Below are 12,601 nucleotides of genomic sequence, written 5' to 3'. Positions count from 1 at the left end.
AAAAGAATTGTTAATGAATCATTAGATCCGTCCGTCATCATTAAGTATGAACAGAATCAGAATTGTTCAATTCTTTACGATTCTCATCACTATTTCAGACACAGTCAGTGTAAAAGAGAAAGAGAAAGACAGAGAGTGAAATAGAGAGAGAGAGAGAGAGAGAGAGAGATGGACAGACAAAAGACAGTTCAAGTAAATTCAATTATATTCACACAAACAGAAAATATAGCGGCAAAAAGTGACTGACTGACTGCAAAAGGTAGTCTGAAGTATACACACACACGCACACACACGCACACACACACACAGACTCCCGTGAGAGTAACCTGACAGCTAGAAACACACTAACCCTGTCACAGCCTGCACTTGACTCCTGCTCTCTGAAGAGAGAGAGAGAGAGAGAGTGTGTGTGTGCGTGCGTGTGTGTGTGTGTGTGCGTGTGTGTGTGCGTGTGTGTGCGTGTGTGTGTGCGTGTGTGTGCGTGTGTGTGTGCGTGTGTGTGCATGTAAACAATTGGAGCTGTTGTGGGTCGATTCTAATCAGCCACGGCACAGAGGAGTGTTCACCCAACAGTGACACCTCAAATAAAGCCACACACTCAGACATATAGACACACACACACACACACACACACTCACACACACACTCACTCACACACACTCACTCACTCACACACACTCACACACACTCACTCACTCATTCACTCACACACACAAACACATTATTATTATTATTGTAAAGCCATATTGTTATATAATCCCAAAGTTTTGGTCAAATGTTGCAGCTGTAACTCATATCATGAAGTAAGATTCTGATTATTCTCTGCGTGACTCTTTCAGACGTCTCACCGCTTGGACGTGGTTTTAATGATGTCCGACACCGTCTGCATGTAGTCAGTGGCCAAAACTACGATCTCCTCGTCCTCGGAGAAATGATCATTGAAGATCCGGTCCAGCAGACGCTTCCAGTGGAACTGCAGAGAAACAGATGACGATGTTTATCCTTTCAGACAAACACAAGCCAGTAAACCTCGAGCGCGTGCCGTCTGCCCTTCGCTTATTGATTTATGCTTCATTTAGGGATCATGTCCTGTGTTTTAAACAGCAGATCTGTGCTGCCAAAAATGGATCGGCCCGTAGATCCAGCAGCTTTTTAATTTCTCGGTGAAGCGGAAGGTCATCAAGGCCATTATTCTTATAAAGCTGGAGAACTTCAGGATCTTCAGGAACATTCATATGTCTTACTTCTAACTAGTGCATGAAAAACACACATGATGAACTCACGCTCGGAGCCATTTTCTGCAGCTGGCTCAGTGTTATTCGGTTGTACATGCTGCTCATGTCTTTTCTTTGCTCGTCATATTCAGACACTGTGATCTTTGGCAAAAAGAGAAAGAAAGAATGTTAAATCACGTGCAGTAAGACACAGACATGCTCGTTCACACATTTAAAACAGTTCAGAATCATTTTACTTTAGTGATTCAGTTCATTCAAGTGATTCATTTGAATGAACAGGTGCAAATACTCGGTTTAAAAGTTATTTACTTGCAGAAAGAATGATTCGCTGCAAACACACAAACACACACAGGCGATACATACATTTGCTAGTTTTGTCTCCAGATCCAGAATCTCTCGAGACTTCAGCGTGGCGTTTTGAGCTCCCAGCATGCTCAGCAGTCGCTCCATCAGCGCCTTATAGGACGCCAGAATCTGACATCAACCAGAAAAACAAACATCCCTTATTAAACTAATTTCATGCTCAATCTTATGATTTCATTTGGTTAATTTCATACACAAAGGGAGCACTGATAAACCATGCTTTAAGGTTTTTATAGTTAACAATATAGTTAAAAATCTAAATACATTATTTTTAGTGCCGTCAAACGATTAATCGTGATTAATCAAATCCAAAATAAAAGTTTGTGTTTATATAATATATGTGTGTACTGTGTATATTTATTATGTATATATAAATACATACACATGCATGTATTATTTTTAACAAAAATATATTATATTTATATATAAAATATTATATATATATATATATATATATATATATATATATACACACACAGTATATCACAGAAGTGAGTACACCCCTCACATTTTTGTAAATATTTTATTATATCTTTTCATGTGACAACACTGAAGAAATGACACTTTGCTACAATGTGAAGTAGTGAGTGTACAGCTTGTATAACAGTGTACATTTGCTGTCCCCTCAAAATAACTCAACACACAGCCATTAATGTCTAAACTGCTGGCCACAAAAGTGAGTACACCCCTAAGTGAAAATGTCCAAATTGGGCCCAAAGTGTCAATATTTTGTGCGGCCACCATTATTTTCCAGCACTGCCTTAACCCTCTTGGTCATGGAGTTCACCAGAGCTTCACAGGTTTCCACTGGAGTCCTCTTCCACTCCTCCATGACGACATCATGGAGCTGGTGGATGTTAGAGACCTTGCGCTCCTCCACCTTCCATTTGAGGATGTCCCACAGATGCTCAATAGGGTTTAGGTACCCTCAGCTTCTTTAGCAAGGCAGTGGTCATCTTGGAGGTGTGTTTGGGGTCTTTATCATATTGGAATACTGCCCTGCGGCCCAGTCTCCGAAGGGAGGGGATCATGCCCTGCTTCAGTATGTCACAGTACATGCTGGCATTCATGGTTCCCTCAATGAACTGTAGCTCCCCAGTGCCGGCAGCACTCATGCAGCCCCAGACCATGACACTCCCACCACCATGCTTGACTGTAGGCAAGACACACTTGTCTTTGTACTCCTCACCTGGTTGCCGCCACACACGCTTGACACCATCTGAACCAAATAAGTTTAACTTGGTCTCATCAGACCACAGGACATGGTTCCAGTAATCCATGTCCTTAGTCTGCTTGTCTTCAGCAAACTGTTTGCGGGCTTTCTTGTGCATCATCTTTAGAAGAGGCTTCCTTCTGGGACGACAGCCATGCAGACCAGTTTGATGCAGTGTGCGGCGTATGGTCTGAGCACTGACAGGCTGACCCCCCACCCCTTCAACCTCTGCAGCAATGCTGGCAGCACTCATACGTCTATTTCCCAACCACAACCTCTGGATATGACGCTGAGCACGTACACTCAACTTCTTTGGTCCACCATGGCGAGGCCTGTTCCGAGTGGAACCTGTCCTGTTAAACCGCTGTATGGTCTTGGCCACCGTGCTGCAGCTCAGTTTCAGGGTCTTGGCAATCTTCTTATAGCCTACGCCATCTTTATGTAGAGCAACAATTCTTTTTTCAGATCCTCAGCGTTCTTTGCCATGAGGTGCCATGTTGAACTTCCAGTGACCAGTATGAGAGAGTGAGAGCGATAACACCAAATTTAACACACCCGCTCCCCATTCAGACCTGAGACCTTGTAACACTAACGAGTCACATGACACCGGGGAGAGAAAATGGCTAATTGGGCCCAATTTGGACATTTTCACTTAGGGGTGTACTCACTTTTGTGGCCAGCGGTTTAGACATTAATGGCTGTGTGTTGAGTTATTTTGAGGGGACAGCAAATGTACACTGTTATACAAGCTGTACACTCACTACTTTACATTGTAGCAAAGGGTCATTTCTTCAGTGTTGTCACATGAAAAGATATAATAAAATATTTACAAAAATGTGAGGGTTGTACTCACTTCTTAATTAATCGATCGACAGCACTATTTTTTTTAGAAACTAATAAAAATTACTAAAACTTTAGCTAAAATTAAAATAAAACAAAAACAAAACAAATTTTAAAAAATAATAAAAACTGTAATAGTATCTTTATAATACTAAAATAACACTGACATTTTATTAACTAAAGAGTTAAAAATGCATGAAAAGTTATTTCATTATTTGGTGACACTTTGCAATATGGTTTCATTTCATAACATAAGATTAATAAATATTGTTACAAAATGTATTGCTCATTGTTAGTTCATGCATTATTAACTAATGTTAACTAATGGGAACTCATTGTAAAGTGTTACCAATTAATATTTTTATTATCATTTTTTAATGAAACGCTTGCATTTGTAATTTGCTGTTACTTATCTGGATGTCTTGTTAAATATGCCAATTTTTTGTGTTGATTGCCAAACATTTAATTAAAAAAATCTGACATATTTTTGCCTGAGTGACCAATAATAAAAACCAGGTCTTATTTCACCATAATATTAAGAAATGATGAGCTGGACATGTTTATTCTGAGGTTCCTCATATTTGTATTGATCTCTCAGTGGGATTTCGAGGCTTGTCAGTTCAAATTTGTAGCTGTATTGTAGTAAAAGTCTGATGTCATCGGAGCGTGACAGAGGCACTGCTGTGACCTCATTATTAATGGACACGAGCTCATCTGTGACATCATCACCAGCTGTGACACGATCAATTAAACGTGAGCTCACAGCGAGAGACAGGCGGAGCGACAGATGGCAGTCGAACAGACAGACAGACAGATGGAGAGACAAAAGAGCATATGGAGAGATGGACAGACGTTTCACCTTCACACTGTCTTCATCCTGTCCCAGATACAGAGTCCGTTCCGGCAGAGTCAGACCCTCCTGATCGATCTACAACCACACACTAGTTGAAGTTACTTTGAAACAGAAATGACACAATATAACATTATAACGCTGTCTCTCACTCACCCGTATGGCGTTGCGTGACGAGTTTTTATCGTCTACGCTGACAGTGAGAGAGAAGAACACGGATGTGCTGTACACTCCCTGCGTCTTGTACAGCATCTCATTAAAATCCGGCCTCACGGGGGCGGAGCTACTGTCCCACCCCGCCCCTCCAGGAGGAGCTCCAGACAGGTCCCACCCGCCACAGCTGTCAATCACCTCAGTCATAGGCCCCGCCCCCAGACGATCGATCTCCTTCATGTTGACACATGAGCGGTAGAATTCCTTCACCTGTGGGAGAAAATAATACTTTATATAAATGTATAATAAAGTATAATTTATTCCCAATCATTCCCTGGTGAAATTAGGAAAGTGTATATATACTGTATATTCAAATACCTTTCTCTCGGCACTGTTCGGCTCGTTTCTCTGGATCGGCGCCTGTAGGAGGCGCTGCAGCTTCTCCTGGTTCAGTTCCCCGATGGCGGTGATGATTCCGTAGCTGAGTTTGTCGTCCGGGATCCCGTGTCGGCGGAGCCATCCTCCGCACGCGAAGCTGTAGAAGTCGTGACAGGGCTGGACGCTCGGGTCGATGTTCCCCTGGACGAAACGGGCCGCCCGGAGCAGCGAGCGCCGCTTGACGCAGTCCTGCCTGCACTGCGAATCCTGCGCTTCCAACGACAGAAACTTCAGCGCCAACATGCATCCGAGAATCACGCACATTCCCGCCGCGAACACCAGCGCCGAGAGCAGGCAGATTTCACGCCGGCTCCAGCGGGCAGGAGTCCCGCCCCCGGGGCCGGCCCCGCCCACGCATTTGTCCCGCCCACTCCGGCCTCGGCTGCCGCGGTCCAGAGATCCGCCCAGATGCAAACTCATGCCGTTGCTCAGCGTGCTGCTGCTGTAGCGGCTCCCGTACTTGATCTCCTGGAAGTCGTCGTAATGCGCCGTGAGGGAGTACGTCTTCTCCATGCCGACCGGCGTCTGCGCCCTGGATTTGTTGGGGAAAGTGTTGAACATGAGGTCACGAGAGCGGAAGGGAAGGATCTGGGATCAAAGTAAGGTCATGACCTTTGACCCTTTCAACTTTGAGGTCAGTCTGTATCCAGAGGCTTTTTTCCGCACTGTCCGTCAGCCGTTTTCTTTCGCAGTATGACCTGTTGTGAGAGAGATGCAATTATTGCGGCGTTTATAAAATGGTTTCTCCGTATGTGTGTTTCAGCACGACACATAAACACTGGACTGACCAATCAGCATTCAAAACCACGACTATCCGTTTTGTAATTCCTGATTAAAAAGCTTGATTAAAAACGGATCGGTCTTTTATGACAAGCTCCAGGTTTTTTGTTTTTTATTCCGCTTCTAATGCGCCTTTCCTAAAGTTGTTTAGATTGATTTCAGACACTCGACCATCAGAGAAACACTGGCCAATGACTCAAAGGACTGGATCGATCCGAGAGAGAGAGAGAGAGACTCCGGGGAGCAGCAATTGATGGATGGAGAGAGGTGGAGAGTTGATGTGACTTGAGTGGGTAAGGAGAGAGCGAGGCTTAGACACATTCAAACAGGTCCTCACACACACACACACACACACACACACACACACTCGCTACCCATCAACCACACGCCGGTAAACTGCGTCAAGCCTGCCAGACAAAGCTCACCTCCTGCAGAGCAACAAACCTGCTACTGGCTAATGGAGCACAACACACACACACACACACAGTCTGATCCCTGTATCTGTTCACACTCACAAAACACTACGTAAAATATGAATGCTAATAATTCTAGCAAGGCAAGCTTGATTTCATGTGTTCTGAAATGTGTCAGACGTTAAAATAAAGCAGAAACAAAATAAAATAATAAATATTAGATGAAAACTTTCACTTTAAAGGGACAGTTCACCCAAAAATGAAAATTATCCCATGATTTACTCACCCTCAAGCCATGACTATCTTCTTTCAGACCAACGCAATCAGAGTTATATTAAAAATATCCTGGCCATTTATAATGGTAGTGAATGGGGGGCGAGATTTTGAAGCCCAAAAAAGCGCATCCATCCATCATAAAAGTAATCTCCAGAGGGTTAATAAAGGCCTTCTGAAGCGAAGCAATGCATTTTTGTAAGAAAAATATCCATATTTATAACTTTATAAACTGTAATTACTAGCTTCCGGTAACGTTCGTCCACGCGTTCACGAGAGAGTCGAGTTCCGACGCACTGAAGTAGGATGTAGGAGTATCGTAAGCTCAGGTGAGAGCAGTATGGAGTGAATATTGTGCCATAATTAAACAAACAAATCCAGCATTTTGCAAACAAACATGATCTGCTCTGCAAAGGAAAACTCGACTCGCAAACAAACAGAAAGTGATGTGCAAACACAAATTCAGTTTGAGCGAAAACGCAGATGAGTAACAAATATATGTATTGTGTTTTACAAATATAAATAAATGAGCCTACATCATATTTCACAAATAAATAAAAACCATCCTACAAATAGCATGTAACCTTTGAACAAATACCAAATGTAGTGTATACATTCACACACCTGTCTGTTACGATTGTAAGACACTTGCCTTTTAATGAGATCTCTCTGCTTGATTTTCTTACAAATGCAGTTGAGCAACTTCCTCTTCCAAAACAGCAGATGGCGCTTTGCTATGGGTCAATTTACGCTAGTCTCCCGAGAGAAGCCCCGAAATGCATTTATAATAATAATAATAAACTTTATTTTATAGCATCTTTAAAAGCTGCAACTCAAAGCGCTTTACAAGAACATACAAATAAAATACAATGGAATAGAGGAAATAAAAGATAGAAACAGATAGAAAGATAGAAATTTCTCAGCCGATACCAATTATTCAGAATGATATTATTTGCCAATAGTTTGATTTTCTAAAAGAAAAAAAATCTCTCCCAACTAATGTTGTAAACTATACAGTAAACCCTCTTATTTTGTACATTACTATAATATTAGAGGTTCAAATTAACAACAGAGCTATTTATTTTCAGAAATAATAATTACAGTCACATAAAAACTGAAATGTTTGTAAACACTTCATGACATTTATTCAAACATGCTTATATCATGAACAGTAAATAAACTCCTCTCTAGTGTTTATTTATAGCTGAACTGTGAACTGTAAACAATGATTGGCTTTTCTGAGGTAAATGTGACGTTAAGTGCCCTTGCTTGATTTATTGACGTCTTTCCGTGGCTGAAACACTGATTGATCGATTACATGAATCATGATTCATTTCAGTAAGTTGTTCTGTATCTTTCAACATTCCTTCTGATGTTCATTCATGTTTATTTGGTGCTGTAACTAGTAGTAAAGAGGAAGAGATGATCGCTTCAACTACAGAGATCTGTCACCACACATCTATGACCTGTACATAGAAAACAGCTGTTTTACATTGTAATAGTTTTTCACAATTTTACTGTATTTTTGATCAAATAAATGCAGCTTTGGAATGCATACAAACACGCACACACACACACACACATATATTGGCCAAACACTTCCGTCTATGTAGTTGTGTTAAATGTGTTTCTGGCCTTTATCTCAAGTTCACGCGCGCACACACACACACACGCACGCACACACACACACACACGCACACACTTCCTGTCTGAGTTTTAGGGTGAATATAGAAGTATATGAGTGCGTGTGGCTTCAGGGCAATTTATGAAAATTGATCCTGGATCCGTCCGGAGGGAAAGTTCAGCGCTGATGTTTTTACCAGCCGTTTCAACATCCCACCGTCTGAGAGAGTGTGTGTGAGTGTGTGTGAGTGTGTGTGAGTGTTTAAGGAGTTGAGCATGTGGGAGAGAACTACAAAAGTGAGCTGATGAAAATCATGTGTGTCTGTCTGTGAGTGTGAGTGTGTGTGTGTGTGTGTGTGTGAGAGAGAGAGAGAGAGAGAGAGAGTGTGTGAGTGTGAATAGAGACAAAAGCAAATGACAGAGCGTTTGCATTCATTAAATCCGTTATTGTGTGTGTGCATCTACATTTCTGAGTTAATTCACCCTGCCACCTCTCATCTGTTTCACTGGACACACACACACACACACACACACTCAGGGAATCTCAGTAAGTGGATTGAAGACACACACACACACACACACCTGATGTCTATGGAGGTGTTTCTCTGGAAAATGTCAGTCTCCATTTAAACCATCATTCATCAGATGTGTCTCGTTCTTTTCCTGTCTTTCAAACGCAGCTCTCTCTCTCTCTCTCTCTCTCTCTCTCTCTCTCTCTCTCTCTCACACACACACACACACACACACACACACACACACACACACACACTCACACACACACACACACACACACACACACACACACACTCACAATCTGTTTTACTAAAATCTGCATTATAAAACAGAGTTCTGACTTTAAAGCCGTTGTAAACGCAGATAAACGCACCTGTTCTGTATTTATGCAGCAGTCTGCAGTTATTACGCTAAAGAACAATGAACTATAGAAAATGTCAGATTATTATTAATAAATGTAACTTTATTGAATATTGGTCACATTTATCATATTGCTGTTGGCATCATTTCAAAGTTTTACCGGTCGTTCAGTGTGGGTTTGCTGAGTTTTGAGTTTCACAGACCAACTCGTCTCTTCAATATTGTTTCTTCATCATGAACAACGAGATTAAACAGAGCAATTTAATATTCTGAATCTGATTTTATTCTGATTTTCATTTTCATTTTAGTTAAAGTTTTAGTCATTTTGTTTCGTGTTTTTGTCATTTATTAGTTTTAGTTTATTTCTTAAATATGCCTGTCATTACAGTTTTTGTTAATATTTTGAATTTGATTTGATTTATTTCATTTAAATATGTCAATGTAGTTTTACTTTTTTAGTTTATTTTAGTGCTTCAACTAAAAATGAGAAATAAGTTTTTTTATATATATATTTTATTTCATTTCAGTTAATGTTTAATTTATTTCTAGTAATAAAAATGTTTTTTTATGGTTTTAGTTTTAGTTAATAATAATATCGCTGGTTTACTCAAGCTTCTCAACAGCGTCTCAATATGAACTTAGACATCTGATCAAAAGTCAGCGATCTCAAACACTCCTCATCAAATCCTTCCGATCCGAAATGATCCAAGCTTTTATTCCTCCTGTGGAATTATAGAAGAAACAAAGTTGATACTTAAAACAAAAACTGAGAGAAAGAGAAAGAGCAAAGAAATTAAATTGTTCACACACACACTCTCTCTCTCTCTCTCTCACACACACACACACACACACACACACACACAAACTCACTCACTCAAACACTTACAAACACTCACATTCACACAAACACACGTTCACAAACACTCAAAGCACACACTCCCTCACACACACACAGATGAGGAGTGGTGTGTGTTATGGATTAGATCTCTTAGAGTCTAATGAATGACCATGACAGCACTAATGTCTTGAATACAGAACACACACTCTCACACACACACACACACACACACACTCTTTAATGCACTACAAATAAAAACCAGACCAAACTTTGTTCACTCAGACTCTACCGTGAAATATTCAGTGTTTATTATTAATATTCGTATTGTGTTGCTCTAATAGATTTATTCCGCTCTGCTGGGACTCTGAGGGCTCTGAGGTCCGTCTTATCTCGGCCGGACAGAACAGCAGCGGCCGGCGAGTCTCTCTCTCTCACGGTCCGTCTCAACATGTTCCTCACACACTCTACAGCAGAACAAGCTCAAACACACGGGAGCTCGTACACATGTCCTCCAGAGGCTTCCAGTTACACAGCCATTGTATTTAAAACAAGGTAATTATAATTACTGCGCCCAAACCATGACCCACACACACACACACACACACACACTCTTTTGTAGTCATTTTGTGGCGCCAGACGCAGGGACAGTAACTCAATTATGCAGAAAGCTTTTGCTCCAATAGTAAATCACTGAACTACCAGTCGTCAAATAAATTAATAAAACACACACACACACACACACACACACACGTATCACAATTCAACTGAAGCTCATAAATTGTGCAAAGCAAACAAATACAAGATCACCTGTCAGAAAGCACCAGTTTATACTATGTTTCTGTACCATGGTATTCTTTGAAGCACCATCTGAACATGGTAAACATACAATATGATGCAAAATATCTAAGCACCATATGATCACTATACACTGTAAACACTGTTTATATCTCTATAAAGAGTTATTTCTGCATCCTGAAAATGACTTTCACTGGTGTGAACTAATATATTCAGCTTATTAATCATATTTCGACTCATGAAGCACATTTTTAGTTTTCCTGACGAATCATTTTTACAGTATAGGCTATACCAAGGTACAGTTTTGTATATGAACACATGCATGCACATGCATTAAAAATGAAACATAAACAGTTATTTTGTCATTGTAACACACAATTCAACTTTGGCACATTAAACTCGTTAAAGCAACACCTTCACCTGTCATAACTATGGTACTTTGAAATACCATGGTATATATCAAGGTTTATATTACAGTCTGATGTCATCACTGGTAGCATCACAGTACTTTGTTAGCAATAAAATGACATATCAGCATTTTTGTCACTCACTCTCTCACACACACACACACACACCTCTGACAGACAGACCTGAGCGACATTTCAGCACACTCACACTCTCACACACACGTCGTTGAAGTCTGTCCGTGATCTCGAGCTGCTGCTGAGGAGAATTCAGAGAGATTTGAGGAGATTCACTCACCTGGCGAGGAGAGAGAGTGTGCGCGAAAAGTCCCGGAGACGCGGAGAGAATCACAGCAGAGTGTGTGTGCGCGCGCGCCGGTGCGCGTGTGAGTGTGTGAGAGAGAAAGAGAGCAGTTCTGAAATGACAGAGCGCGGAATCGCACTGGTCTCTCCACCGCGCGCTGAGGGTTTGGACACGCTGAGTGCGCGCGCGCGCTCTTGAGTGTTTGGTGTGTGCGCCAGTTCGTAATATGTGAGTGTGTTGTTGTTGTTGTTGTTGTTGTTTTGTTTTTTTGAAGTTGTTTTATGCTCGGGGTCTCTCGAGTTAAATATGTTCTTATTATGCAAATGAGCTTCCCCATCTCGTATAGCCTAATTAACTCGTATAGTTATTTTAACTCGTGTACCGAACGGTGTCCCGTCGCATGGACTGTCTTTGCTCAGAGAGTTTTATTATAACTCATTTAACTCATTAATCATCATCATAATAATGAGCACAGAGAGATTCAAAGCTCGTGAACTTCTCTGTGTGCGCGCGCGTTTCGCAATAGTTTTGTCCTTTAAAAACTCGTTTTGTTGATGCACTCAAAGTTAAAAAATATTTTTTTTTTTTCTTTTAGGGATTTTAGGTGTAATAACAATTATCTTTATTTAGATTAAAGTGTTAGAATTTGGTTTAATCTGCAATAAAAAATACCCTGAGTGGGTATGAGTGCTTAACTATACACTCTAAAAGATGCTGGGTTAAAAACAACCCAAGTTGGGTTGAAAATGGACAAACCCAGCGGACGGGTTGTTTTAACCCAGCGGTTGGGTTAAATGTTTGTCCAACCTGCTGGGTAGTTTTATTTAACTCAACTATTGTTTAAAAATGACTATATGTCTGGCTTAAAATGAACCCAAAATCAGACACATAATTACTAGAGGCAACAATAATAATCAAAAGGTGAACATTTATTAATAAGCAATTTAATAAATGTTTATTGTTTGATTATTATTCATTAAACTTATTCAGTTATTATTAAACAAATCATTCGCTGGGCCAAAACAACCCGTTCGCTGGGCTAAAACAACCCAATCACTGGGCTAAAACAACCCGTTCGCTGGGCTAAAACAACCCAATCACTGGGTTAAAACAACCCAATCACTGGGCTAATACAACCCGTTCGCTGGGCTAAAACAACCCAATCACTGGGCTAAAACAACCCATTCGCTGGGCTAAAACAACCCA

The 12,601-nt window shown here is 40.8% G+C and overlaps 1 protein-coding gene across 1 annotated transcript in view; it reads right to left on the bottom strand.

Annotated features, from left to right (window-relative positions):
* Positions 1-11,570, bottom strand: part of LOC127495845 (endothelin-converting enzyme-like 1) — a 29,547-nt gene extending 17,977 nt beyond the window's left edge. The window contains exons 1-7 of the mRNA XM_051863222.1: positions 11,390-11,570; positions 5,033-5,790; positions 4,658-4,924; positions 4,511-4,579; positions 1,599-1,709; positions 1,284-1,376; positions 849-973 (exon numbers count right to left, since the gene is read on the bottom strand). Coding sequence (XP_051719182.1) covers positions 849-973; positions 1,284-1,376; positions 1,599-1,709; positions 4,511-4,579; positions 4,658-4,924; positions 5,033-5,653 — 1,286 coding nt within the window. The 5' untranslated portion in view covers positions 5,654-5,790; positions 11,390-11,570. The remainder of the gene's footprint in view (positions 1-848; positions 974-1,283; positions 1,377-1,598; positions 1,710-4,510; positions 4,580-4,657; positions 4,925-5,032; positions 5,791-11,389) is intronic.
* Positions 11,571-12,601: the final 1,031 nt, after the last annotated feature.

Source organism: Ctenopharyngodon idella, chromosome 15, assembly GCF_019924925.1.
Source record: "Ctenopharyngodon idella isolate HZGC_01 chromosome 15, HZGC01, whole genome shotgun sequence".
In the NCBI taxonomy this organism is placed as follows: domain Eukaryota; kingdom Metazoa; phylum Chordata; class Actinopteri; order Cypriniformes; family Xenocyprididae; genus Ctenopharyngodon; species Ctenopharyngodon idella.
Note: the sequence above shows the minus strand (reverse complement) of the source record. Positions and strands in the feature narration are given on the sequence as shown.